General features: G+C 61.9%; 1 protein-coding gene across 2 annotated transcripts; it reads right to left on the bottom strand.

The window, feature by feature from the left end:
- Positions 1–547: 547 nt before the first annotated feature.
- Positions 548–22,215, bottom strand: TMEM132E (transmembrane protein 132E). 2 transcript variants are annotated; one of them, XM_038165903.2, is made up of 9 exons: positions 21,049–22,215; positions 10,926–11,838; positions 9,973–10,113; positions 8,409–8,601; positions 7,952–8,095; positions 4,582–4,787; positions 3,724–4,003; positions 3,450–3,641; positions 548–2,725 (listed from the first exon to the last, which is right to left on the bottom strand). In XM_038165903.2, exons 1-9 carry the CDS (start codon positions 21,110–21,112, stop codon positions 1,697–1,699), a joined length of 3,162 nt encoding a protein of 1,053 aa, XP_038021831.1. In that variant the 5' UTR covers positions 21,113–22,215; the 3' UTR covers positions 548–1,696. The 2 variants fall into 2 exon arrangements, with proteins under 2 accessions (XP_038021831.1, XP_038021832.1); XM_038165904.2 differs by having other exon boundaries at positions 1,913–2,693; positions 21,049–21,777.
- Between the last annotated feature and the right edge of the window lie 1,877 nt (positions 22,216–24,092).

Below are 24,092 nucleotides of genomic sequence, written 5' to 3'. Positions count from 1 at the left end.
CACAGTAAAACATAACTGCATCACCCACCTGGTCTTTGAGCACATCTCAATTCCCTCACATATATATATATGGATATGTGGATATAAAACCAGCACAGAGCTATCGGGAAAGTTTTAAGGCCGCTCGGGGGAGAAATTTCCATAACCCCAAAAAAAGATAAACGCCTTAAAGAGACTTTCAAGACGCTGCCCCAGGCTGCTGCTGTCCTGCCAGGGAAACTGAGGCACGGGGACTGGTGAGATGGGGCTGTGCCATCATCCCCTCTTTGATCAGGCTGCTGAGGTAGGGAGGGTTGGGGACAGGAGAGCCCCAAATCCACAGCATTTGTCCCCAAAGTGCTTGGTGCTCCAATAGGCATCAAAGCCAAGCGATGCCCCTAGAGTGCCAGCAGTGGTTCTGCCATGGGTTTGAGGTGCAGAGGGGGGACGACAGTGCTGTGTGTGCCCTTTTCCCCCCCAGCAGAACCCACCTGGCTGGGGTGACCCCAAACCAGCCCCGACGTAGGACAGGGCACTGCAGCAGAGCTGCAGCCATCACAGCGCTGCAGCGCCTTTTGGTTTTGGCTTTCCATTTCATTGTGGGTTGTTTGTGTTGTTTTTTTTTTTTCTTTTTCTAGTCTTTTATTTAAGAAAAAAAAATAGACACAGTGGTGGGTAACTTCCGATCCAGAAATAATCCGCTGCCAGCCGCCACCTGCCCCCTCCACCAGATGATGCTCGGGACCCCCAACCCACCGGCCCTGGTACCCGGTGGTCCCCACGGGGTCAGCCTGGCTGAGGATGCTCCATGATGGGGGTGCCTTTGGGGCTGGGGATGGGGTGACGGGGGAGGTTATGGCAGTCAGAAGGCACCACGGAGGCTGAGCCTGGCTGCGGGCATCCCTGCTGGGCTGGGACTGGGGGAACTGGGCTGGGACTGGGCATGGTGTCCCCACCGGGCTGGCACCGAGGTGGGTGGTGGGAAGCCCCTGCAGCGTCTCCCAACCACATCCCAGTGTTGGGAGGCCAGAAACCAGCAGCCCTGGGGCAGAGGCACGTGGTCCCCGAGGGATGCCAAACATTAATGTCACCATCCCACATGGAGCAGACAGCGGGCTCGGGGTGGGGGGGGGGCAGGCTGTGCACCCCACACCCCAACAGCCATAGGACGGTGAATCCTTGTACCAGCACTCACCTCTGAAATTGTGCAACCAGGTGCAGCAAAGGGGGTTGTGCGACCCCCCGGGTATGGTGGGGGTGCCTTTGGGGACCCCCACCCGCCACCTGCCTCCTCAGCTCCTGGGAGGGGGCCGGGATATCTCCACTCTTCCATCCTCTGCCCCACAGGACCCGCAGCATCGTCCTGCCCTGTTTGCCATCGCGCACGTGCTCAGGTTTTGACCTCACCCATCTCCAACCCCCAGCTCGCCTCCCTCGTGCCCCCCTCCCCGCTCACCAGCAGGCTCGGTGGCTGTGCGTGTGCTCCTTGCCTCCCCTGGGGACAACCAGCCGGGAAAGGGCAAGAAAAGAAAAAGGCCCCCGGGGGTGCCTCCGGACGGGGTGAGGAGGATGTGAGATGTGCGAACGGGAACACGCCAGAGAGCCCGAGTTGGGTCTCCGGCCCCGGGAAGCGGCCGGCGTGGCGTGGCGTGACGTGGCGTGGCGTGGCACGGCGTGGCAGCCCCCTCCCTCCCGCCCCGTCCCCTCTGCCCCTGCGTTAAGCGATCTCTTTGATTCTGCGGATGTAGTTGTGAAGCTCTTCGGGGTCTTGCAGCCCCATGTCCTGGCAGACCCACTCCAAGTCCTCCTCATCGGCGATGGGGATGGAGTTGTAGGCCAGCTCGTCGGTGGGCAGCGTGGCGAAGGTGGTGAACTTCACCCGCTTCCGCTTGGAGGTGGGCGAGTTGAGGGGGTCCTCGCTCTGGTCCCGCGTGGAGCCCCCCGAGGAACCGTCCCCGCGGCCGTGGACCTGGCTCTGCACGCTGGTCTGCGAGCTCCCGCTGCTGTGGTGGTCCGCGTGGCAGCAGGTCTGGACGTTTTCCAAGGGGTTCCCGGGGCTCTCGGGCTGGGGGGAGAGGTCATTGTGAGCCCGCAAGGGCTGCCCGTTGCCCAAGAAGACCCAGTGGTGGGAATGGTCCATGTTGGTCTGGCCTTCGGGCGGGATGCGTTTGTGCCGGTATTTCAGCACAAAGACAATGCAGTTGATGAGGAAGACCAAGATGGCCAAACAGAAGACGCCCAGCAGGGCGTACATGCCTATCTCCAGGTCCGTCAGCCCCCTGGTCACCTGCACGAAGCCGGTGGGGATGGTGGGGAAGTCCTCGGTGGGGTGAGACGCGCTGGACATCCGACTGTCCTCGCTCGGCTCCGCTTTCCTCTCCACCTCTGCCCGCAGGGTGGTGCTCGCCCCCGGCTCCGCCAGCCCCGGCTTGCTGGGGACGTGGTCGTAGTCGTAGGTCGGGTCCTCCTCGGAGCCGAAATGGACCCGCACGCTGGCCAGGGCCGTGAAGAGCACGCTCTTGCGCTTGGTCTTCTGGCAGCTCTCGCAGATGACCAGCTCGGCCCGCAGCAGCTCCCCGGAGCCCTCGCTCTCCGCCACCACCAAGGGGAAAGCCCGGTCCTGGGTCACCGAGACCACCTTCTCGTCCAGGCTGCTCACCACCAGGTTGTAGTCCTTGGGGTCGTAGAGGGAGAGCGGGGCCGTGGTGCCGTCGCTGTAGGAAATCCACAGGCTCAGGAGCGCTTCCTGCAGGACCAACACAGGCACCGGTTGCCCAGCACGATGCCAGTCCCACCTGCACCCTCTCAGCCTTCCATCCATCCGTCCATCCCTCCTCCTTCTCATCCATCCCCCACGTAATCCTTCACCCCTCCACCTATTGAACCAGCCTTCTCCTTCCCACCATCTCCTCATTTTTCTCTTTTGACCGTTCTCCCCTCAATTCTCCCCATACTTGCTGAAGCAGGATGGGGCCTCTGAACATCTCCTCTTACCGAGGACCTGCCGGAGGTTTGGGACAAGGTGCGGGCAGCTTTCTGGCTGCCCCCAGCCTGCTGTCGGGTGGTTCAGGTGCTCAGCCCCTTCCCCACCATTCCCTGGTCCTTGGCATGGAGGAGAGGCCCAGGGGGCAGCCTGAGGAGCTTCAAGGTTCGGAGGCTGGAGGCCACCAGACAGGCAGCACCTCCAGAAAACCAGGCTCACCCCAACCCCAGCCCCAGAGGCTACAAGCTGGGAACTTTATAGGATTTCTCCCAGGCCCCTTTGTCCCCATGGTTGTGCCCCATCCCCAAGCCAAGGGTGGGCAGGGTGGTCTCATGGGTCCACAGGAAGGTTTCTGGGCTGCTTTGGGGTCATTGGGGGTATCTGGAGGACAGCAGGTGTTCGGGATGACCACAATCAGGATTTGGGAAAGGGTTTTTACAGGTTAAGCCCCCACTCCACCCCAAATCCCACCCCCCCCAAGCCTCACCTGCTTGAAGAAGCTGAGGGTCTGCTGGGCGGCCGTCCGGGCGATGATGGTGTGGCTGTTACCAGGGCTGGGGTGCAGGGACAGCAAGAGGCTGGAGACCACCTGGGCCTTCAGGTCCGTGATGCTGACCTTCTCCTCCGCCACCGTCACCAGCGTCTCGCCCAGCACCGCCTCCACCAGCGGGGACACCACCTTTGGGGGACGAGGGGACCGTCACCACCCCACCACCCAAAGCCACGGTGATGGAAGGGTGGAAAGGAGGCCTGGGGGGTACCTTGAAGAGCGTGGTGCCCGGCTCCCTCCCCGCCAGCGTGAAGCTGTCCACCAGGTGGGCCACCCGTGGGTCATCCACGCGCATGAAGTCACTGACCAGGTCGGTCACCTCCACCAGCCAGTCGGGCCCCAGCATGGTGACCACCTGCCCCGTGCCCTCCGCCGCCGTGGTGTGGAACTGGGTGAAGACCTGCAGCGTGGCGTGCTGGTACTGCAGGGCACAGCCCCGGCTCTGCTTCCTCTCCTCCTCGTCCTCCTCGTGCTCGCTGTCCCGCACCGACCTGCGGGATGGGGACAGGAGAGGGGTGGCAGGGCAGGGAGAAACGAGGGGGGATGCGGGGTAAAGCCTCCTGGCCAAAAAGGTGCCTGCTATCTGTGAGCGTTTCAGAAGAACGTGCCAACCATGGTCTCTGCCCCCTAAGCAGCTGAGAGGACGAGGGATCTCAGGTTGGGATGGACACCTGGAGGTCTCTAGACCCCAAAGCAGGATTAACTTCGGAGCTTGGCTGCTCCCAGCCTCACCCAGGGGAATATGAATGTCACGGATGGATGCTTCTCACCACTTCCCATGTTTGACCACGCTCACTGTGAAATTTTCCTCTTTGTTTTCCAACACTCATCCTGCGTCCCTGACCTCTCACTTTGTCTCTAGGGTCCTCTGAGAAGAGTCTGGCTCCGTCATTTTTGATACCCCCTCATTAACCAGCTGAACGCGGTCATTAGCCCCCTGCCACCTTCACCTTGTCCTCTCCATCCTCTCCCTGGACACATCTTGGGGTCCTTCTGAGGACCTCCTCCAGCACCTTGCTGCCTCCCTCACCCTGGGGTGCCCCACACACAGCCCCCCCCCAGCACCCACCTCCTGTCCGGCAGGATGGGCACCCTCCAGCCCTTCACTTGGCTCAGCCGGGTGTCCGAGAGCTCGATGTGCAGCGGCAGCTTGGGCACCCACACCGTCATCTCCAGCGGGGCCGAGAGGTGCTCGTAGGTGAAGGTGACCCGGGCGCTCATGGAGCCCCGCGACTCCTTCCCGCTGACGAAGACGTAGTCACAGCTGCTGGAGACCTGGGGAGAGGGGAGGTCAGGGGGTTGTAATGCTCCTAGAAACTCCAGAGAGCCTGGCAGGAGGCTGGGACACCTCAGAGGAGCAGAATTACGCCGTGCACGTAGCTGGTTAAAGGCAGCCCAGTGAGCAGGGAGGCTCTTTCCTCCCCAAGGTCCTTGCTCAGAGGAATGGAGCCGCAAACACCACATCCATAACACACGTTTCCATCCTATCCAGCTCCCCCAGGCACCTTCTTTTGGTGCTTCAGCACCTTTGGCCACACACCGAATCGTGCCCTTCTACCATGTGTGAGCCCAAGGCACCAAGGGGATGTCCCCATCCCTGTCCCCATCTCCATCCCCGTCCCCGTCCCTCCTGCTCACACCAGAGCGCACTTCCCAGAGTCCATCCGAATCCTTGCATTCATCTCCTCTCTCTCTTTTCCTCTTTTAATTCCCATTTATGCAAATGCCATTAGTTAAATTTGCTATAAAACAAACACATCCTGCGGGGGCCACTTATTACCGACCAATCCAAGCCAATTAAGGAGCTAAGAGGATGCCACTAAAGCATCGCCGGTGCTTCTGCTCAGGGCAGCGGAGTCAACAGCACCATCCCCTGCCCAGCAAGGGCTGGGGGCAGCGGGGCTGGGGGCTCCCACCTCGCGTCTGCAGCATTCCCTGCACCCAGCTCTGCCCCCAAAACACTGGGAATTGCACCCAAATTGTTTGCAGCTGGAAAAAAAAAAATAATAAAAATCTCTGCTCAGCCAGCAGCTCAGTCATTCTTTCTCAGTGGCACTGAGCACCTCAACAGTGCAGAAAACCCAAATTCCACCAAGCTGCTCTCCCACGTGGATTCTCTGATGGCTGATAAGGGACTGAGTCCATGCTGCACGCTGGCTGCCAGCACAGGAGGAAGCATCCCTGCATCCCTGCCCACCATATCCTGGGTGTGTACATCCATCCAGCTGCAGGAGCTTTGTGTTTCCCAGCCCCGTGGTCCCTGGGGATGGTGGGGGATGCTGCACCTGGAGCTCCTGGGGAAGCGCCCGCTCTGTGGCCAGCAGGAGGGAAGGGCCATGCAGGAGGGTTTGCTCTTGTACCAGCTCAGCCTGCCTGAAAAGACAATCTCAGCTCTGGCAGGGCAGCGTTTGAATAAAGATGAGCTCTTGGGTGAATCCTCCAGCACTAGATATTGTGCCATTTATCACAATAAATATGATGGGCTGCTGCTCGCGTTGCCTTCCCTAATAAATCCCCCCCAGCACCTCGTTCTGGGGGCCACTTGCTGTTCAGTTGGTTGGGGACCGGGGGGGATTCAACAACAAAAAGTACCGGCACATCGGGCCTGTCCTGATGATGGAGTGACTGCAGATTAGCTTCTAAATGAAGCGCACGCTTGTTGGGAGAGACTTCCCGGATTTGCAGCAAGGCGTCGGGAAGCGAGAGGCTGAGGTCTGCCTGGGCTCCGAGCCAAAACGCCACTGGCTCCACTTCTGCATGGCCTCAAGCATGGGATAAAGGGGATAATTCACCTCCAAGGCCCTCGGGAGCAGGAAGAGGGGGCCAGCCAGGGTCCCTGGGGGTGGCCGCGTCCCCGGGGCTGCAGCCCCGATGAGGTGACTTGCTCCTGGAGGGTCTTCAAGCAGGGGTGGGTGGTGGGCTCCTAAGGAAGGCTCAGAGGCAGAGGTGGCATCTCCTCTCCTTGCACATCCCTCGGCACGTGTTTTCCCCACGGCTGAGGATTATTTCCATGCCGCCTTGGATGGCAGCTCCTTCTCTCCGGGCAGAGCGCGGGGATTTTCCCTGTGTCACCGCATGCAGGGGTCAGGGTGACAGCTCTCACCCACCAGCCTTCAGGGGTGGCACCTTCACTGCCACGTCCACCAGGTCCACAACATTTCCCCTCCACGCAAGATCAACCCCCCAGCGAGCCACGCTGCCTGGGGAGAAGCATCCCTTCCCCGCTCCTCCCCGACGCTAAATTATTTACAGTAACAGATAGCGGATCCCACCATGTAAGCTTTGATTTATGTAACAGGTTTATAGCCCTGGCACCGTAATCATACTCCCCAATCTCAGCAGGGAAGCGAGAGCTCCCTCGGAAACGAATCCCTAGCACAAACACAAAATAACTCAGCAAGAAATTGCGCGGGGCTCCGGATGGCGAGCGAGCGGGGCTGGAGGGCTGCTCCATGCATTATTCATCCCCGCTCGCGTGCATGTGTCTGCTCCCCCCCAGGTCTGGGGACAGCGTGTAAATAGATTTACGAGTGGAAAGACAGCACATTAAACAGTTTAAGTGTCTTGGAGTCCATCCTGAAGTGTATTATTGCTCCAGTGTTTTATCACGCTGCGGAGGACCGGTCTCCATAAATTAGAGCCAGCACGGTAAATCGCACGGATAGGGGTTTTGTTCGAGAACTTGGGTAAACAGTCGGTGACACCGGCTGTCACCTGCCCGCGGGGCTGCTGGCTCCCAGGGGACCCCAGAAGAGAGCAGGTCCCAGCCTGGCCAGGGCTCTGCCCATCACCCCCTGCCCCGCTGGGAGAAGGGGAGGTGTCTGGGGGGGACGGATGGACGGATGGATGAGTATGGGGATAGAATAATGCAGGCGGGCGGAGAGATGGATACGTACAGTGATAGAAAAATGTACAAGGATGAATGGCTACGGCGATGGAAAATGCACAGCCGTAGCTGGATTCGAGGACGGAGGCTGCCTCGTCAGCTGGGGGGAGCAGGGGGCTGTCGCCATGCTCTGCGCCCACAGCCCAGCCCCTCTCCCCCGCCGCCCATCTCGCTCCTCTCCCCATCCCTCCCGCTGTCCCCCATCGTCCCCAATCCACTCCTTGGCCCCCTCCTTGGCCCCCTCCTGCCTCTCCAGGACCAGACCCCGGCCCCAGGAGATGAACATCGCCTGGTGGTGCAGGTGAAGTTGCTGATGGAAACGTGCGGCTTGCACTGCCAGGGGACAATATTTTACCTCGGGGCACTAAGTGCCGCGATAACCCTTAGTTATTGCTGCTGTCTGCGGCACCAGAGCAACCCGTGGCCTCCTGTGGTGACAAAAGGCCCCGTCCTTCACCCCATAGGGCCAGGGAGAGACACACGGGGACTGAAACCCCGGGAGAGGCTCAACGTGTGCTCCTTTGTGGGGTTATCCCTCACCGCCCGCACCCACCTTGATGATGTCTTCATTGTTGGACTTGCACTCCACCATGGCCGAGACGTCCACGATGATGCCGCTCAGCTCGATGGCGATGACCTTGACGGGGATGGCCACGGTGCGGCCCGTCAGGATGGCCGTGTTGATGATCTCCGTGTCCTGGGGACGGGGCGCAAAGGGGACCGTCCTGTAACAGGGCGGCTCGCTGTCCTGCACCAAACCCCAGGGCCAGATCCTGCCTGGTCCCCCTCCTACAGCAGCCCTGGGGAAGAGCTGGGGTGGGATTTATGGGCGGATAGGTGCTGCAGGGGTGGGATTTGGGGCAGGTGGGCTGGTGGGAGAGCCAGGAGCACAGGGGAACACATCGCCACCCATCCCTGCGCACAGATCCCTCGGGGGACACCAAACCATCCCCAACACCAAACCAGAGGAGCTAAGCAGGAGGGCTGGAGGAACATCACACCCTGCTCACCATGGCCAGGGGCACGATGGCCCGAATGTCCCTCTGGATGACCGTCAGCTCCGTCACCACCTTCTCCAGGTCGGGCGGGGGGTTGCGGCCCCAGTAGTCGATGTGCCACATGATGCGGCGCGTCACCGACTGGCTGGTGAAGTTCTCCATCTCGAAATCCAGCTGCATGACCTCAGAGGAGGTTTCCCCATCCCTGGCGGGGGGCAGGAGGGAGGATACAGTGAGCTGGGTGCCCCGGGGGACCGGCACTGGGTGGTCCCATGCATCTCCAGAGGGTCCCTTCGGGGGTGGTCACCACCACGGTGCTCAGCCCACACACAGCCAGGGGGCTGCTCCGAGGGAAACCCACACAAATGGAAGAGAATTTGATTTTTTTCTGCTTATTCCCAGTGGGAGAAAAGCCTTAGCCAGCTCCCCTGGGTGCTATATCAACACTCTGTGCTGGACCTGACCAGCATCACTAACCATGGGACGGGAACATGGATGAGGGGACAGCAAATGGCCACACAGGCTCTGTCCTCACCTCCTGGGCTCCATTCTGGCTGCCCAGATCTGGGGCACGACTCCGGGGGCAGCTGCTGGGGCGTAAAACAACCCAAATTGGCCCCAAATCACCCAAATCACCCCAAAGTTCCAGGGTCCCCTCCGATCCTCGCCACCCCCGAGGCAAACCGCTCGTGCTCGCCGGGCCCGGAGGGCGCCGCGGCGTTGAGTCATTCATCATTTCCATTACGTTAATATTTGATCGAGTTGTTTGTCTAAAAGGTGATTGTAATCACTTTAAATTCATCTCCCGTCTCTAACCTTTCAAGGCTGATTTGAGTCGGCGGCAGAGGCAGGGAGGGGGCAGGGGAAAGGGAGGGGAGCTGGGTGCCCCCCCCACCAGCCTGCGCCTGGCTCCGGGGTGGCACCGGGGTGGGCACAGGGTGTCCGAGCAGGGGACAAGGCAGCTGGTGGCCATGGGGACGTGCCATGGTGGCCATGGGGACACCCCGATGTCAACTGTGGGCTCCGACGTCCCTCTGCTCTGGTTGTTTTTGGCATTTTCCAGCATGGCCCGAGAGCATCAGCTCGCTCTAACCCAGCTCCTGGACACTTTTGCCTCCCTGACCCCAAAGACACCAGGTGATGGAGATGTGACCTAAAGGACCAGAGGGGACCGTGCCCGGGGAGCGCTCCCCTTCCTCCCCAGAGGGACTCTCAGCGGGGATCAGGACACCCAGCAAGGAGCTGGCCTCCCGTGGTGTCAAAACTTTTACAAAAATTAAAATATTTCCACCAAAACGGCAGGATCCACCGCGGCTTCACAACTCAGCCTCAAAATCCCCTATAAGCACCCACCAGCTCCCGAAACAACCGGGTGCTACCAGCTCAGACGGGGATGCAGCTGCAAAATCACCCCGATGACCTCGGAGCGCATCGCTTGACCCCCCCCCAGCACCCACGGGGCACCGCTGCCAACCAGGCGAAGACCAGCTCTGGACCAAAACCCACAGATTTCCCCAAATCACCCCCCTCGGGTGCTGCCCTGGGGTTGGGGGGGGGGGATTTTAGGGTCCCTTACCTGGGCCCAGCGCCCTCCGCCCTGGCCACGTCGACGGTGGCGGTGGAGTGCTTGCCGCCCGTCAGCAGCTCCGAGCTCACCAGCCACTGCACGCTCCTCGACTTGGTGCTGAGCAGGTTGACCCCTTTCTTGGCCTTCACCCTGCGGGGAGCCACACTCAGGGCTGGATCCGACCCCCCCCTGCTGCCCTGCTGGGGCTGCAGGGGGATTTTGCACCCCAAATTCCCCCTGGCGCTCGGAAACATCACCCGCGGTGGAGGCGTCATGGTGGGGATGCGCCCACCCCAGCCCCTCTTTGCCGTGGGGTGCTGCCCCCACATCACCCCTCCGGCAGGAATTTGGGCTCCTGGCCCCAAGGTGAGGGACAGGAGAGCCTCAAGCACTGTGTCCCCTGTGCCAGGGGCTCGCTGCTGTTCACTACCAACTCCCACAGATGAGATTTAGGAACAGCTGCCCCGCGTGCCCCCCACGCTTCAATTTTCCTTCCAAGAAGCGCCAGCTCTGCCCTGCCACGGGGACAGTTTTAGATATAGGGATCATCAGCCAGCAGCCCTGATAGCGGAGGGCTGAGCCTGTCCCCATCGCACCCCCTCGTCCCTAAGGATGCCCCCAAGCACCTCCCCATCCTGGGGTGCTCAGCACCTCCTGCCCCAGCTCTGGGATAAGGGGGGCACATGGAGAGCCCCTGCTGACCCCACAGCCAGGTTGCACCTCATCCCCAAGGTGTCAGCGAGCAAATCCCACTGCTGCTGTCACAGCCCCAACCCCAGAACAACGGGGAGCACCACACCACAGCAGCAACGCTGTGAACCCAATATTGCAAAACCCCAAAACGCTTCAAAACCCCATAAGCACCCTCCCCATCCCCTTCCTCCACCCCACCCCAACCCGAACCAACCCTCCCTTACAAAACGGCACCGCTTTTGGGGCCGATCCCGGGGTCGGGCCCCTACCTGAGGGTGAAATGCTCCACCGTGGAGTTGGCCATCAGGTAGAGGAGGATGCTCAGCACCTCGCCGGGCTTCAGCGGCTTGTCGGGCAGCCGGATGAAGACGTTGCCATCCAGCCGGTGCTCCTGCATGGGCTGCGCGGGGGGCGCCTGCAGGAGGCTGACGCTGCCGATGCGCAGCAGCGGGTGCTGCGTGGGACCCTCGGTCCTGGCCCCCCCGGCACCCCCCCGGCGAGGGGACGATGCCGATAAGGTGTCCCCAAGGCACTGGCCGGCCCCGTCGGGGGCGTGCAGGGTGTAGTAGAGCTCAGCTTGCTGGCTCTCCCCCGGCACCTCCACGCTCTCGGGGCTCTTCCTCCTGCCCAGGGGCACGGCACCGGGGCCGAACCAGGCACGGGGCAGCTCCGCCTGCACCAGGCAGGTGGCCAGGCTGCCCCGCAGCCGGCACGAGCTCTTGATCTCGCGGGCGTCACGGAAAGCGTGGAGCCGCACGCAGGGCAGCCGGTCGGTCACGTCGAAGTCGTCCCAATCCCGGCCGGCCACGTAGAAGAGCACTTGGACCACGGGCTGGCTGGCCACCAGGCGGGGCTGGATGATGAAGGCGCGCACTTTCCAGTTGACCGTCAGGCGGTCGGGGACCTCCAGGGTGCTGGAGGGCTGCAGGTGCTCTTTGGGCAGCACCAACCCCGTGCTGAAGGGTCCCAGGGTGACGTTGAGCACCGGCAGCTCCTTGGTCTGGAAGACGACGAAGGGCTCGGAGCGCTGCAGCGGGGCGCTGCCGTTGCCCGGGGGGCTGGCCCCCACCTCCTTGAGGAAGAAAGCCAGGCGGGTGTTGGACAGGCGGTAGCTCACCGGCAGCATCACGGCGCCGGGGGGCTCGGCGGGCTCAGGGCTGGGGGCTGGACCCTTGGCGTGGGCTGCGAAGAGGATGGAGAGATGGGGTTAGTGCACGGCATCGCCCCCCGGAGCCCCCATGGCGAGGACAAGGCGGTGCTGCAGCCCCCAGGCATCTCAAAAGGGGGAGTCAGGATGGGTTTTTTTCCTGCTGAGCACCCCACAGCACCTCAGGGGTGGCTATGATTAATGGTGGGGGGGCTCCAGCCTCCCACCAACCCACCCTTGGCACGGGATGGGGTGTCCGGCAAACAGGGACACGTGCCATGAACTCATCCCACAAACCAGCCCCAAACTCTTCCCCCAAACTAGCCCCAAATTCCTCATCCCCCAAAGCAGCCCCAGCTCCCAGCCAAGCCCCCAGGTGCACGGCGCAAAGGGCGCTGAGCTCCTCCAGCATTAACCAAGCAGCAGGTCCAGCTGGTGAGCCCCGATTGTACCAGCCATGGACACGGCCCAGTGCAAAGTGACAACGATGCTGGTGGCTTGTGGGGGACCAGGAGGGAGCCGAGAAGGTCACACCACGTGGGGACACGCCTGGCCCACTGCCACCAACCCTCCCAAGTGACCTGGGGCAAATTGGCCCCGGTGCCCCACTCGTTGGGCTGGGTGGAAGCAGGAGGAGAATCTCCCAGCTGAACCCATCCCCAGCACACCCGGCCGCTCCTGCAGGAGCCTGGAAGACATCTCAAGGTCTTCACATCCGCGGCTGCCAGCAATTCCCAGGACACCCGGGGGCCCCCCCCCGTCACATCTCCCCGCCACGCAGCCCGGCGCTGATTGCAGCCGCTCCCCAGCGGCCCCAGCAGCCGCCAGCACCCAAATTACGGGCGGCGAGAGGAGCTGATGTGACGGCTCAGCCCCTGCCACGGCACCTGCCTGGGTGCTTCCACTGGGGGAGGGAAGCGTGCCGGGGGGGCTGCCCCAAAACTCTCACCCTTTCCTTTTATTTTATGCTTCCAGATGGATGGGAGCAGGTTTTTCTCCAGCTGGAGCATCGCTGTGGCCAGACCCATGGAGATACAGGCTTGGGGCCGAGTCGAGACCCCGTAACCCACCCAGGACCTCACTGCAGTGGGGTTTTGGGGCATAAAAGGCTTAGGAAGGCTCCTAAAAGGATTAGCGCTCGATACGGGTACCGATGGCATCCACAGCTGCTGCTTGTCCCCAGGGCCAGGCAGGTGCTGGGGACCCAGTGGCACTGCCGGTGAGGCCACCGCCCTGGTTGTGGCACGGTCCTGGGCCACGCAGCTAGGGCTGCTCCTGCCATTCCTGGTGTTTTCCCAGGAGTTTCAACACGAGGGATTGTTTTTTTTTTCCAAGGCATGAGATTATTCGCTGGAAAGCGGAGCTGAGAAACAATCCCCAAGTCAGAGCTACGTTGGATGAAATACCCACGAGAGCAAACGAGGCACTGGAAGCCAGGGAAAAAAAAAAAAAAAGCTCAAGTTAAACACTGAATCACTGAAACAGTGCAAATTTTGTTCATTGTCATTTTTGTTCCTTAAAAAAAATACGGTGTTTGGGGAAGGATTAGATCATTTCGCACAGAAATCCACCCAAAGACCTGCTCCTGGCAGCACCGAGGGGCACCATCAGGTGATGCTGAGGGGGACAATTGGGGTGGCACCGAGCCCTGGCACCACACACAGAGCCCAGCACCACGCACCGAGCCCAGCCCCGTGCCGTGGGGTGGCAGCAGAGAAGGATTTGGGGCAGCAGAAAGGAGAACTGATGGAGAGAAGGGTGGAAGGAAGGAAAACCCTACAGCTCAGGAGACCCTGGGCTGTGCCAGCCCCTGGGGGGGCAGCAGCTTTGGCACCCCCACCTCCTTTGGGGTTTGGGGGGACACAAGGGTTAAGCCCCGGCTGCCGGTTAACGGGATTTGCGGCGCCTGACCCGCATTGCCGGGTTTCTTAGGCTGGCGCAGAGGGGACCATATGGTCCTTCCACCCTCACGGCTCAGCACCACGAGCAAAAAGCAGATTTCTGCACCCAACCAGCCTGGGGGCTGCCCAGACCCCCCCCCTTCTTTGGTTAAAATCCCCCCCCTGCCCAGCACCACAGCAGGATGGGACCCGCACCCTCCCTCTCCAGGGTGGGCTCTGACCCACGGCGGGGAGAGAGGGGGCAGAGAGGGAGGTGGGAACACGCAGTGACCCCCCCAGCAGCCACATCTGCCCGGCCAGATGCGCCCCACGTCGCCGCAGCCAGATGGACCCGGGGATGGCCACGAGGGCACATGGGGACAGCGGCGTGGGACGTGGCAGCACCCACCCCACCGCCCTACAGTCAGGAGACCCCCCCAGCCAAGGGGGTTGATGCTTCTGGGGGTCTCTGGCAGTGAAATAATCCCATCCCCAAGGGGTGACCCCGCTCTGTCCTCCCTGCTTGGGGTCGGACAGACAGACCCGCCGTGGTTATGGCTAGCGGGGGGTTATGGCTTGCTTGCCTTCATTCTCACCCCAAATCCCCAGCAAATGGGGCTCATGGGGAGTGTGCCTCAAACCCAGCTCCATCCCCACTGCCCTGAGGCTGAAGAGCCTCCTCCTCCTCCTCCTCCTCCTCCTCTCGCCCAGCACCGATACCCAGCGCTGAGCTCCGGCTTAGCCCCAGCTCCAGCTGTCTGCCATAGGGATCGCTTTAGGCACGCTCCGGGGGGGGATCCTGATCCCGGCTTATCCCCCGGGCTGCAGCAGGGGGCTCCCAGCACGTATATCCCCACTTAGCGGGGGAAAAACAGAGAGAAAAACAGAGAGAAAAACACAGGAAAATAAAGACTGGGGGAGGGAGGTGGGGGCTGTGCCCCAGCTCCCCCACTCAGGGCAGGCTGCACTCTGCTGGTGCTTCTCCGGAGGAGTTCCGGCACTCCCTGGTGACCCTCGGGGACAAAAAGGCTCCAGGGTTTAAGCAGTGGTCAAAGAGGAGTGGGATGCGCCCTGAGACCCCAAAAAGGGCAGCCCCCAGGGCACAGCCTTCATCTCCAGCACCCCACCGAGCCTCCCGGGGTGCTCCCACCATGAAGCCACCCGCAGATGTCCCAGCTGTGACTTCGTTTCAAGGCAGCGTGAAACCACCCCGCTGCCCCCAAGCATCACAGTTAAAGATTTGGAGCCCCAAAACTTACAGCATGAGCCCCCCCGGGTCCATACTTCACCCCCACGGCCATTAGGGTCAACTGCAAATTGGGGACACAAGCACCACACACCGGGGCTGCCCCAGATCTGGGTGTCCCAACACCGGGATGCTCCAGCCAAAGGGGGACCTGGGCAGGGGTCAGGCTCACACCCACCTCCCCATGTCCAAACCCACCCCCGGGCACTGACCCCCACCACCTTATACCTCCCATCCAATTTGGGGCTGACCCCCAAACAGCATAAAACCCTATAAAAAAGGGGAATGGAGGTCTCCACCTCCACCCAAAACTCAAACCTTCATCCCCAGTGGTGCCAAACCTGGGCGCATCCCCGGCACGGGGAGCTTTGGGCATGGCAGGGGGAGCCCCCCCCGGTGCTCTGTGCCTCGATGCAGCCTGGGGAACCCCCCCGCAGCACAACCCAAGCCGAATCGGGAAACCCGGCCCTCGTGGGAAGCCTGGAAACGCTTCCCATCAGCCGGAGCCTTGGAAATTGTTTTCGGCGACATGAAAGACAACAAGCTCCCCGCGCCCGCCGACGCGGTGCGAGCCTCCATCTCCAGCCCTGGCTAATTGGAACTCAATTAAGTGAATAATTGTTACAAATGTACCGGCACCTCCCCCCGGCTCACGGCGGTGAGACGGCCGAGGGGATGCTGTGACGGGGGGGCCGTGAAGCCCCCGGGCCACCCACAGCCCCCGGTGCTGCCCCACGGCGGCGGTGGGACCGGGAGGCACCACGGCGAGAGGGACCCCGGTGCTCGTCCTGGGAGGTTGGTGGGGTTGGGGCTTCCCAAAAGCAGCCCGGGGTTGGTATTGGGTGGGTGGAGGTTGGGAAAAGAGGATGGAGACTCACTAGGGGCAGTATTGCTGCTCAGGGTGGATTCTCCGCTGTCTAATACAGGGTTGTGCTGACGACTCTCCCTTCCTTTAGGTCCCAGAGGAAAAGGAGAGGGATGTCTGTGTCTGGGGGCATCCATAGAAATCCTCCTCCCAGATCCCACCTGGGGACACCTCTTCCAACCACCAGCCCCCAACAAGAGCATGGTGGCGGCTGCTGGGGTGCAGCAACCCCCTGGGCAACAGCAGCACCCCTGGGTGACAGCCCAGCACCCCCTGGGGAGAAGCAACTCCCCCCAAAAAATGCTGGAAAAACCCACGCCGGGCACCCCAGGCTGCAGTGCTGAGCCCTGCGTTTCCCCCAGGAAATTATTAAAAGGGAAGGGAGGGGGGAGAAGGAACCTAAAGGAATAAATAAATACGGGCTAAATGGGATGTGCCGCGCTCAGGCGCAGCCTGCCATAAATTCCCGGAGCAGGCGAGGCTTTTACGCGGCAGCTACTTTAGAGCAATTTCCACAAATCACGTCAGGGGACAGGCCAGGGGCCGGGGAGGAGAGGGCCTTTGCGGAGGAGGAAGAAAAATGAAGAAATGAATTAAAAGGTGAGGAAAAAAAAAAAAAAAAAAAAGGAAAAATAAAAAGGACGAGGAATTGCCCGAGCGTGAATGTCCACGGGAACACCCCCGGGGCTCCAAAACGCAGCACAGCGGGGGGGTGCCGTGGATAAACCCAGCAGCTGCTGAGCCCAGGATTGAGACAGCATCGGTGTGGGGTGGCAGTGAGCCCCCTAAAGCCACCTGTCCTGCTCACAGCCCCTGTCCCATCTCTGTCCCCCCCCCCGTTGTGCCAAGGGACACGTTTTGGGCTGATGCGGCGCCGATTCATTCTCCCCTGTGCAGGGCAGTGCTGAGCCGGAGCAGGATGCAGCAAGAGGCACAAAATGAGCCGTGAAGGAGCCAGGATGGGGTCCGGCATTGACACAAAACACCCCGAGAGCAGAGGGAAAGCCCCAAAAGCAGAACAACTTTTGTCAGCCCCGCAAGGAGAGCACAAGCTGCCCCCGTAACCCTTGCAGGGCTGGAACACAAAGCACCCGAGACCCCGGGCTTTCAGCAGAGCTATTGAAAAATCTGTGATGGCAAATATTGCACAAGCCAATTCCTCCCAAATTGAGTGGAAACCCTGAGCTCAGAGCACCTCTACCGACGGCAAGGAGCACCAGGACCTGCCCCGTTACGCACCGGTCCCCTCACCGCCATCCCACAACCTCCCCGCGAGCAAAACCCACCCCAAAGGCAGCACAGCCCCGGCACCACGGAGCCCCCTCCTCCCTCCCGGGGGGGCAGCTCGTTAGCAGAGCCCCGTATTTAATAATAAAAGACACTGATTAGATTAGCCAGAGTGACCTTTTCCAGATGGATGGGATGCTCGCTCGGCGACGAGCGCCGCACGGGAGGGGAACGCACCGATTCCTCCAGCCACCCCTTTTGGGCTGCAAAGAGCCAAAAATTGGGTAACAGCATGCAAGAACCCCTTCCTCTGCCCTTTAAATCCCTGCTTTTCCCAGGATTTTTTTTTTCCTGCCTCCTCCCTACCGCCAGAAGCCATGGGATGGATGGGGACAGGCGGGTGGCTGCGCCCGCACAACGTCCGAGGATGCTCCACTGGGGCTGGGTTGTTTTTTTCCTTTCCTTCCCTTTTTTTATTTTTTTTTTTTTTTTAGGAAACAGATTTAGAAAGGAGGGACCACAGCAGCTGGCCACGGTGGGGTGAATTAAGCAGCATCGCTGTGCAACGTCCCGCTGTGGGGTTTCGTCTACCCGGTGCCCTGCCTCAGTTTCCCTGGGTGGTGCAGCAGGGGGAGCCTGGTCCCAAAATTCTGGGGCAATTTTTGTGCTGGCTCCTGCTCATCCTGCACACACAGCCCCAGCTGAGGGTTTCGAGGCACCTCTCCGAGCACCCAGGGACAAACCTGAAAAGGAGCAACTTGTTGCTGGGCTGCTGAACCAGCGGGCAGCAACCCCACCCCTAATGGGGTCTAAACCCCATTAGGAACCCGAGGGGAAGAAAAGGCAGCAGGGAAGAGCTGGGGTCACCTAAGGGCACCCTGGAGCTGGAAGACAGAATTTTGGCTCCGGGGTGCCCTCGTGTGACCCCTTCCTGCCTGGTTCAGCCCGGTTTGGGGGCCTCATCCTGCCCTGTGCCCCACCAGGAGGGCGAGGTGCTGCCGGCCCCCATCTGCTCGGGGTGCTGAGCCCCTGAGCCCCAGCCTCGCACCCGGGACCCGGTAAATGAGCAAACGCCGGGTGCGTTTTCCCCATTCCGGCAGCGAGTTATGGCACATCTCCACCTGCTGGCCTGAAAAATCCCCAAGGCAGGGGATGCTCGGAGCCGAAATGGGGCCGGGAGGTGATCCGCACCCCGTTGGGGTTGGGGTGCGCTGGCTGGAGCTCCCCTGGTGATCCTACACCCTCAGTCCTACACACGGGGCTCGGTCCCACTGGGAATTAAGGGGGGGAGATGTAGGGAGAGGGATATGGTCCCAGCCCCATCCCCAGTGGGGTGGAGGCATGGGGGAGCCAGCCCTGGTGGCCCCAGAGGTGACAGCAGCACCGTGTGGGGACCCCTTCGCTCCGGTTAGTGCCCCTCCACGGCACGGCTGTGGGGTCCCCCTTTATTTTTATCCCACACTCCTCAGGAGAGCAACCAAGCGGCACTACGCCAGCTGGAAAGCCAGGCCTGCCTTGCACGGGGACACCGAATAACCCCACATCTCCATCTCCAGGAGAGGGGAAACTGAGGCAGGCAGCGGGGCCGAGCCTCAGCGAGCAGCAGGGAGAGGACGCAGGGGCTGACCCCAAACCCACCCAAACAAACCGATGGGTGAACCCCCACTGTACCACATCCCAAAAGGGCTCTTCCAGCTCTGCAGCTCCGCCGTGCCCAGCACCCGAGCTCCGTCCCTCTGGAAAACCCTCGCACAGCCCCGGGGCCACCCCAGCCCGGGGGTTTGGGGATGCCAAAATCCCCTCTCTGCCAGCAGCTGGTGCGGGGCCGCAGCCAAGTGGGGGCTCCCGGGGGGCTCCCGGAGCCGCAGAGAAGCACAAAGCGGGGTGAAGCTGCCGCCGAGGGTCGATATTAAAAAGAAATAGAAAGAAATTAAAAAGGAAACGGGAAAAAAGCATCCTCGGGTGGCAGAAAAGGGCGCCGCGTAACCAGGGGCTGAGCCCAGCAGGCAGCCGGAGCGATTCCTAAGGAAGGCCGAGGAAATTTGGAGCTTTTGGCCGCTTTTTGTGGCTCCCTCCGAGACCTTCAGCTGTCCAGAAAAGGCCAAAGGGGCTGGTGAGGACAACTCACATCCCAAAACCATCCCCAAACCCATGGCAGGCGTCTCGCAAGGGTCCCCCGGTGGCCCTTGGGGCCACCCTCACCCACCGGTGCATGGGGGGGGGGGTCTGATTTTGGGGTGCTGGGGCTGGGAAATCCGCCCCATCCCTTAACGGGCTGGGTGGGGCCGGGTGGGCAGGAGGGATGGAGAGTGGGGAGTGGGTTCTGGGGGATCCCATAGTGCCAGCAGCCCCATGCCAGCCCCAGCACTCCCAGCCACCAGCCCGGCTCCGGCCCCCCCACCACAGCACCAGGCACCCCTCCTCCTGCTGGGGACCCCCCAACCCATCGCATCCCCCAGCCCAGGGGCTCAAACCCTGCCCTGCCATAAACCCAAAGCCTGACCCACCCCGCTGCCTGCTCCTAGCTATGGGGGGGGCTCCAAATAAACCCCCCCAGGAGGGGCTGGGGAAGCAGGGGCCGCATCCAGCCCCATGCCCCAAAACCCTGGCGAAGCCGGGAGATTTCCCCCGATGTCTCCGAGCATTTATCCCCCAGTGGGGCTGGCAGACGCCTGCCGTGGTTTTTTCCCCCCCCCCACGGGGAAACGCCGAGCCAGCCCCCCGCAGATCCTAAAGGCAAAATCAAGGCAGGGAAGGAAGGAAGGAAGGAGGGAAGGAGGACGAGCACGTTTCCCCCGCTGGCTGCCAACCCTGTTACCTGTTGGTCCCAAAAAAGCCAGTGCCTGGGGAAGCACCGTGGGTCTGCACCCGCTCCTGGGGTCCCTTTGGGGGGGGGACACAGGGGGGTCCCAGCACCCCCAGCCCCTGGGTGAAGTTGCGGTGCCCAGCGAGGCAGCGCCGTGCTGCGGGTGCTGCACCGGGAGCATCCCTGCTCCTGCTGCTCTGGGGGGAGCCGGGGGGGGGTCAGGGGAAAAATAAACCCTGGCTGCCCCCTGCAGCGCTCTCAGCACCCCCCCTTTTTATATATCATGTATTTTTTTTTAATTATTATTATTTTTCTGCTGGGGGTAAACAGCTCTCCCCAAGCTCCTCCGAGAGCCTCGGGGGGCTGCAGATGCTCGGGAGCCCTGCCCAAGCCCCCCCCCAAGCTCCTCATCCATGGGGTGCTGGGATGTGGTCCTGAGACCCCCCCCTCGGCTCCAGCAGCACAGCCCCAACCCCTGGGGGCACCCCAAAACCCCCAGCTGGACGAGGGGTACACACGGCACCCCCAGACACCAGCAGCCCCCCGCTTTCTGCGCAACCACCGGGGAAAGGCGCTTCGGAAGGTGCATTGGCAGGGGTCGCTTTTACCCCAAAAAAGCCCCCCCCCTCAAAAAAAAAAGCCCCCTGCAGCAGGTGCCACCATCCCCAGGGCTGGGATGTCGCGGGCAGGGTGACAGCAGCGATTGAAATGCAACTCAGGGAAAGTGAGCGCAGGCAGCGGGGCCCCCCCTGCCCAGGCCTCAGGCTGGGAGGGGGCAGCAGCACCGGCTGGGACCCCCCCGACCCCAAATCCTTATTTTTTTTAGGGTGGGGAAAGGGGTGAGGAAGAAGCAGGGGGAGAGGCTGTGCCCCCATCGCCGCACCCCAACCCAAAGCGATGCCCACGAGGAGGAGAAAGCGTTGGGGGGGCCGGGGCAGGGGGGGCTTTGGGGAAAAAGGGGGGGGTTGGGGGATAAAAGGGGGGGGCGACCCCTTTCTCCCCACCCGAGCAGACAGCCCCGTGAAGCTGTCATTTGATTAAAGCAGCAAAAAACTCCGATCTTCACCCATTTCATCTTGGGGGGGGGGGGCGCAGAGGGAGAGGGGAGGCAGCGGCTGCGGGGGGGTTTTAAGGCAGAGAGAGGCAGGGTTTGGGGGAGCCCCCCCAGGGACACAAAGCAGGTTCCCGTCCCGTGTCCCCCCCCCCCCCCACGGCACTTACCGGGGAGCAGCAGGCAGCAGAGCAGGGCGGCCAGCCCCGGGGGCATCTTCTTTGGGGACCCCATAGCGAAATGTGGGGTTAGGGGGGGGTGGGAAGGGGGGGGCAGCGGCAGGAGCAGCCAGGCCCCGAGCCCACCCCACCCCCCCGTGGCAAAAAAAAATGTGAAATAAAATAAAAATCCAAGCCAGGCACCAAAAAAATAATAATATATAGATACCCGCAGAAATCCCCTAAATCCAACCACGTGCGAGCCGGCGGCAGCAGCCAACGGGGGAATTTGGGGGGGGGGACACCAGTTTTGGGTTAGGGGGGCTCGGTGCCCCCCCAGCTCCCAGGGCACAGCACCCCAATCCTGCCGCAACCCCCCCGGTGCCTGCAGGGCGAGCGGGGGCGCGCCGAGCCGGGTGGGTCCCCCCCCCTCCTCCTCTTCCTCCTCCTCCTCCTCTTCCTCCTCCTCGGGATCCAGGGGGGGAGAAGAGCACGTGTGCCCCCCCCCCCCTAAGGAATAAAAAAAATAAAATAATAGAATAAAAGCTGCGCCGATGAAGGATGATGCTGCAGGGCTAGCAAGTCGCCGGCCCCCCCCACCTCTCTCCCTGCACAATAATAATAATAAAAAATCTTGATATCGTCTCCAAGCGCCTTTTTCCCCCCAAAAAAAAAAATCGGAATGAAAGAGGAAAAAAAAATAAAAATAAAAAATAATAAAAAACGACGATAACAGGAAAAAAAAAAAATAAAAGCAGCAGGAGGGTGAATAATTAATCCGAGGCAGATGCAATTAATCAGGAGCAGCTCGGCGGAGTCCCCGCATCCGAAGGCAAAGTTTGGGGGGAGCGGAGCCTGGAGGGGGGGGGGGGGGCCGGGGCTCAGCCGCTGCCCCCCCGTGAGGGCTGGAAGCGGGGGGACCCGGCAACGAGGGGGGGTCCCCACCTCCTCCGCCCCCCCCCCGGTTTAAAGAGGGGGGTGCCCCGCCGCTGTCGGTAAATAAAAGCGAAAAGGGGGGGCGGGAGGAGGTGGCAATGGGGGGGGGGCTCTGCTCCTCGGCCCCCCCCACCCCCCCCGTCTCTGGACCCCCCGGTGCCGGGGGGGGGGCCCCGCTGCTGGGCGCTCCCGTGGCCGCTCGCCCGGCCGGAGCCGCATCGGGCTCCGGGGGGGGTCAGAGCGGGGAGGGCGGCAGGGGGAGGCGCCTTCCTCCTCCTCCTCCTCCTCCTCCTCCTCCTCCTCCTCTTCCTCCTCCCCCTCCTCGGGCGAGGAGCTGGGAGCAGAGCGCATCAACGCAGCCCCCTTTTTTCCCCGACCCCCCCCCCCCCCATCTTCCCCAAGCAGCCCCCCAGCCGGTCTCCATCCCACCCCCACCTCACCCAGCACCCATGGGTGCAGCCTGGGGGGGCTGTGGGGTCAGCACTGCCCTGCCCTCCCTTCCCTCCTGCTATAGGAGAAAAGAATAGGGCAAGCTGCGGGATGGGGGATGAGGGCGTGGGGAGAGGGGTGGGGGGCGCAGAGCACCGGGGGGGGACATTTGGCACCCCAGGGTGGAGAGAGGCAGCTGGGCTTGGCTGCTTCCCACCCCCCCGATGCCATTTGGGGGGGTTTTGGGGTCCTTCCCCATCAGCTGGGGTGTGGGGATGTCCAAGCCCCGGTCCCCCAGCACCACCCCGAGTTGGGCTTCCACCAAAAATGAGGGCAGGGAGGGGGTCCGGCACCCCCAGCCCCCCCAGCAGCAGAGGGGGGCGATGCTGAGGCTGCACCCAGGGGACCCCAATTCTTCCCCCCCCGTCCCATCCCGGTGGCACGGGGCTGGAGACACACAGAGCAGGCCAGATGTGCCCCCATCACCCCCCCACATGGCTTCCGTGCCCCCTCCCCACATTTCCCTTCCTCTGCCACCCCCCCTGAGCCCCCCCCCCCATGGCCCTTCCTGCTCCCCTGCCATATATTTTCCCTTCCTGCCTTCACCAGGAAATATTGGCCAGCGCGTTCATCCTGGAAGCCTCATTGATAGGGGAAGTGCATAAGACATCTCCATTAATGCCAAAATAATTCACGGCAATTAATGGGATCGACCTTGAGCGGCGACAGAAGGCGAAGAAGCCCCCGAGAAGGGCCCGCCGGGTGCGATGCCGAGCGGCAGCACCACGGGGGGGGAGGACGGACCCCAACCCACCCCCAGAGCACCCAGCACCTTTGGGTGCTGCCAGGGGGCTTTGCGAGCCATGCCGGGTGCCAGGATGATGCCACCCCTTAACTGGGACCATATGGGGGGGGCTCTGCCCCAAAAAACACCCTAGACCCCTCCGGGAGGGCAGAGCACGGTGTCCAGCGTCCCCAAAACGCCCGGTGGCTGCGGCGAGGGGTCCGGCCCTAGCAGGCAGGCGACGGCCGCTGGGTTTTCAGAAAAATCCCATGATTTATAAACCACTCTCCCGATTGCTTTGGGGAGGGGAGGGCTGACTCACGGGCTGCAGTCCCCGGGGACATGGAGAAGTGGCGGGGAGAGGCGGTGGCACGGCCGTGATTCATCCCTTCAGCCCGTCCCCAGCCTCAGTTTCCCCACTCCAAACCTGGCCCCGGGGCAGGGAATCAGGGCCGGTGTCAGCATCACGCACCCCATAACACCCACCCCATAACACCCATCATGGGAACGTTTCCCCGCTGCCAGACGAGGGCTTTGAAAGCAGGGTGCTCCCGTGCTCCCTGCCCCTGGCAGCTTCTTGGCACCGCCGCTGGGATATTTTTCAGCTGGTACAGAAATCTGTATTTTCATTTTTTTTATTTATGGCTCCGGGTTGGCAGGTGGTGGGGTCGGGGTGGGTAAGGGTAAGGGCAGGTGGCTGCGATCCCAATGCCTTGGGCGAGGACCAAAGCATTGGGTTGAGGCTATCGTGTTGGGGGGCATCCCGGCTGTGCTCCCCCATCCCAAACCCAGCCGGCAGCAGGAGCGAACCCCAAGCGAAAGCATTTCTGAAAGCATCCGCGCGGGACGGCCCCGTTAATCCCCATCCCGCATTTCACCTGCCGTTAATCCCGGGGCAGCACTAAGC

The sequence above is a fragment of the Anas platyrhynchos genome, chromosome 20 (assembly GCF_047663525.1).
Source record: "Anas platyrhynchos isolate ZD024472 breed Pekin duck chromosome 20, IASCAAS_PekinDuck_T2T, whole genome shotgun sequence".
Lineage (NCBI taxonomy): Eukaryota > Metazoa > Chordata > Aves > Anseriformes > Anatidae > Anas > Anas platyrhynchos.
The sequence above is the reverse complement of the archived record's forward strand: the minus strand, read 5'-3'. Positions and strand labels throughout refer to the sequence as shown.